The sequence below is a fragment of the Hevea brasiliensis genome, chromosome 10 (genome assembly GCF_030052815.1).
Source record: "Hevea brasiliensis isolate MT/VB/25A 57/8 chromosome 10, ASM3005281v1, whole genome shotgun sequence".
Taxonomy (NCBI): Eukaryota; Viridiplantae; Streptophyta; class Magnoliopsida; order Malpighiales; family Euphorbiaceae; genus Hevea; species Hevea brasiliensis.
In genome coordinates this window covers 10927416-10932392 of record NC_079502.1, presented here as the reverse complement: position 1 = coordinate 10932392, position 4977 = coordinate 10927416, and the positions used below count along the sequence as shown (strand labels likewise).

The window sequence follows — 4977 nt, the reverse complement described above, 5'->3', positions numbered from 1 at the left end:
TAATTGGCTGAAGAGCTGTTGTTGTTATTTTCCCTCATCTTATGAATCAAATTTAATAAATAAATTAAAAAAAAAGATAATTCTTATTTAATTCTTAATTTAATGTATTAGAAGTATGATAAAAAGAATGGACCGTTAAAGTATTGATTCAAAATGTTAATTAAAGTATAAATTTAATGCAAATTAACTATTTTAATCACGTTAATTAGGAGTCTAACTCGGTGCTTGAAGATGCTACATTTGAATAAGATGTTCAAGATTTATTATGTACATTCAAATTTATATTAAGGTATAATACTTTCTTTGAGTATAAGAAATTTGAATATTGAAAAGATTTAATGTAATTTAAATAAATTTAATTTAAATATTTAATAATGTTATAACAAATTAAAAATTAAATTATTGTAAAAGAGATATTATATATGAAGACAATAATACACTTATAATTTTATTAAATAAAATATCGTACTCTGAGGTATTGGAAAATATTTTATAAAAAATATTTTTTTTATAATTTTTTAATATTTAAGACACTAAAAAAAATAGGTCAATAAAAAATATTTTATTATTAAAAGAGAAAACTATATTATGTTAAAAAAATGATTTTATTTTTTTAAAAGATAATTTTTTTATATTTCTTAAATTTTAATAATTTTACACATCTTCTTATATTTTTAAAATTTTAATAATTTTATTAAAATATAAAAATATTTACATATTCATGATATAAATAATATTACAATTGAATTATTTTCTACAAAAGAAACGAGCCTAATCTCCTTTTTATAATTATCTTTTTCTTTTTCTATTCGAAACCCATAATTACTTCACTATATTATGGATGCCAACAACCTTCATATGAAAAATAAATATGCTCAACAGTTAATAAATTAATAATTATCATGACTCTGTCTATTAATAAAAATGATTAATTTCAAAAAAAAATAATAATGATCATCACTATATTAAGTTATAATTAAATTTTATTTATATTGTTTTATTAAAAGTTATTAATTTTTTTATTTTACATCAATTATAAAAAAAAAACTCTGAACTAATACTTTTAGCAAAATTATGTTTTATTTGTAATTAAAATTTATTTATATTTTTATATTAAAAATTAATAAAAAACTAAAAAGTTAATTCACATTGATCATTTAATAAATTATTTTAATATTTTTTAAAGAAAATAGGTAAAGATAAAATAATTAGAGTTTTATTATAATTAATATGCATACGAAATTGTTAATACTATTTATAAAAGCCGCATCAAACATTGTATAAGACAATTATTTAATTCTATATATATATATATATATATCTTATTAAATATGTAAAAAATTAAAAAATATAAAATTAATTTAAAATTAGAGTTAAATACAATCACATTAATTTAGTATTATAAAAAAAATATTAAAATATTAATATATTATGAAAATATTATATTATATATAAAAAATTATATATAAAATAATTAAATTTCAAATATGTATAATGAATGTTAAAAAAAAACTAGTTAATTTAAAAGTCCTCTGTCTTTTTTTTTTTTTCAATTTTCGTTAACTTTCTAAGAAATAATCAAAATATTCTTCAAGGTAAATTATTTACACACTTTTAGATTATACTAAAATTAATAAATTATTTATTCACTTTTAGATTATACCAAAATTAACATATATATTTTTCAGTTTTTTAAAAAATTAATAGTTTAATTTTATATTTTAATTCTATCAAATTTAAAAATACACTGTTTTGAAATATAGACAGGAGAAACTTTCATTTTGATAAATTAAAATACATAATTAAATCATTAATTTTTAAATATATATATAATTTAAAAATTAAAAAAATCCAAATAAAATCAAAAGGAAATATACTAAAGGGACATAGAAAGTTGGTTAAGAGAGCCTAGAAATTCGCTTTGGTGGCAGCCATGTTGTGGTGAGAAAAATAATAAAGAAGCCAAATAGTCCTTCCAAACAAGAAATTTTTTTACCTAAATTTAATTCTCAAAATATAAATATATTAATTTTATATGTTTAATAAGTGAATCATATTATTTATTTAAATTTAATTTATTATATATTTAAAATATTAAAAATATTATTATATTCAAAATATGCGATCCATCTTTCATTATCAATTAAAAAAATCCATAAAGTTAATCCTATCAATATAATATTACTACTAAAGTCCAAATAATATCTTGTATTGAACTACCATCTAAATTATGTCACAACGATACCCCATTTATTTCAAGCTAACACTTTGAAAGGGGGAAAATCGAAAAAAGCCATAAATAAGAATGATAGTGTAAACGAGGAAGGCAGCAGGCAGCAGGCTGCAGGCGCAGGGTAGTCCTCCAAATTGATCAGGTTCTCAGTTCTCACGCAAGGAAGCCATGGAAATTCCACAAGTTCTTCGCATGAATGGAGGAGATGGAGAAGTCAGCTACTATCAAAACTCATCATATCAGGTCTCTGGCTCTCTGAAACATGCCACGCGAATTTGATCATAAATTTCCTAGCTTTTTTTTTTTTTTGGGCTATCATGAAACCAATAATATTGTTTCATTTCTTTGATGCAGAAGAAAGGGATTTTGGCAGCCAAGCCTATATTAGAAGAAAGCATAGCACAGCTATTGCAAGCAAGCGAGCTAGAATGTCTAACAGTGGTAGATATGGGGTGCTCTTCAGGGCCCAATACACTACTGCCACTGTGGGAAATCATCGAAACGGTCGACTCCACTAGCAGTAGATTGAATCGGAAATCACCCATTTTGCAGGTTTTCCTAAATGATCTTCCAGGGAATGATTTCAACACCATTTTCACGTCATTGATACCCAATTTTCATGAGAAACTTGAGAAAGAGAAGGGTAGCAAATTTGGACCTTGTTTCATAGCTGCAATGCCTGGAAGTTTCTATGGAAGGCTCTTTCCACCACATTTCCTGCACTTTGCTCACTCTTCTTATAGCCTGCATTGGTTGTCTCAGGTTCAACTTTTGCACTCTATTAGTTGATTCTTCTTACAAATCATTTAATCTCACAGGTCAATTAGATCAGAAACTTGAATGCTAGTATGTTCGGCATCTGAATCAGGTACCTGAAGAGCTTGCAACTGAATCCGGGATTCAACTAAACAAAGGTACTATTTGCCTGGACAAAACAAGCCCCCCAAGTGTCCATAAAGCATATATGGATCAATTCCAAAGGGATTTCACAACATTTTTAAGATTACGATCAGAGGAGATGATTTCAGGAGGTCAAATGGTACTCACCTTCCTCGCACAGAGTAATAACAAACCTTATTGCAAATATGGTATCGAAATCTGGCAGCTGATCGGTTTATGCCTGAAGGAGATGGTTGAAGAGGTATATATATATGTTTTATGTATATCTGCTAGAGGTTTTGCATACAGTTCTTAGAGATAATTGGATTTCTTCATAAATTTGATGCAGGGCTTAGTTCAAGAATCAGCATTAGACTCCTGCAATCTTCCACTGTATGCTCCTTCTGCAGATGAAGTAAGGTGTTTGACCGAAAGGGAAGGTTCCTTTACCATTTCACGACTAGATCAATTCGAGCTAAATTGGGACGTCGAAGATGGTAACCAAGAATTGGCTTGTGATAGATGGGAGAGAGGGAAGATTGTAGCAGCCCGCATGAGAGCTGTTGCAGAACCCATGCTAGCAAGTCATTTTGGAGATGCCATTATTGACGATTTATTCCTTAGATTGTCCATAAAGATAGCAGATTGCCTGGAAAAAGGGATTGGTTCGTGCAAGAATCAAGTCATCTCCATGATAAAGAAATGAAATTGTTTTCGAGTTAGTAAAGATAAAATTACTTGAATGTCTCGTATCAAAATTATAAATGAAGAAATATATGTCATGAAAAATATTTACGTGCAAGTACTTTCTTCTCTTTCTAAGGATTAAAACTTGGTTTGATGATATGAGTTTTTCATCAGACTCGTAAAAAAAATTGTTCAAGTTCATCAAGAATAAATATTAGTGACCCAGAAGCATGACCTAAATTAACTTGAAAGAGAGTAGCACAACGTGCATTATATATTTTCGAGGATTTAATTTAAAATTATTTAGAGTGAAGAAAGAAAATTGTACAAGTTCATCACCAATAAATATTAGTTAACTAGAAGCATAACCTAAATTAACTTGGGGGATAGTAGTACAACATAACCTAGAAGCATTACACACTTTCGAGAATTTAATTCAAAATCACTTCGAGTAGAGAAAGAGAATCTATATATCCGACCCTAATAAATTTTTGAAATAAAAGTTTAGTTGAGTTGAGTTGAATTAATTAATGAGTTATATTTTAATATTTATCTGTCTTTTTTTTTAATAAGCAGTAAGATTATTATTAAACATGAGATGTCAGAAAAAACTTAGCATGATTAGGTCAGCTATACGCTGATTAATAGGCCTCTCCAAGATCCCAACCTAGAGCAATGCATGTTAAAGTGAATAAAACCTGACCAGGAAAGTATAAGAATCGCCCAATTCCAGTCACAAAGCAAGACCAAAATAAAGGATCAAAACAGCAAATCCAATGAGACAAAAAGAGAGACTTAGGTGGAACAAAATTGCAACAAAGAAAGAGCTCTGTCAAAGAGGAACCTCAGCATCAAACCATGAGCACAAGTCCAAACAGTTGCAACAAGAGGAAATAGAAGGGAAATAAGCCAACAGCATGAGTCATAACCTGAAGGACTCTCCAAGCACTTTTGGCTCAAAATATAGCGACAAAATCTTGATCCCAAAAAATGCTTTTCTTTTATTATAAAAAAAATGGTTCGGTACGTCTCCTTTAAAATATTAAGTTGCATTTGCATTGTGTTCTTAGATTTGAAATTTAGATTTCAAATGTTTGGTTTAAAATTTAGAATTTGAAATTTATAAATTTAAAATTCTTTTGTTTTTGTTTTGTTAATAAAAAAAAATTCCCATTAAA

The 4977-nt window shown here is 27.1% G+C and overlaps 1 protein-coding gene across 1 annotated transcript; it reads left to right on the top strand.

Annotated features, from left to right (window-relative positions):
- The first annotated feature begins 2318 nt into the window (after positions 1-2318).
- On the top strand, positions 2319-3914 carry LOC110664638 (probable caffeine synthase MTL2). Its single transcript, XM_058129174.1, has 4 exons — positions 2319-2476; positions 2588-2995; positions 3102-3374; positions 3462-3914. Exons 1-4 carry the CDS (start codon positions 2402-2404, stop codon positions 3816-3818), a joined length of 1113 nt encoding a protein of 370 aa, XP_057985157.1. The 5' UTR covers positions 2319-2401; the 3' UTR covers positions 3819-3914.
- Positions 3915-4977: the final 1063 nt, after the last annotated feature.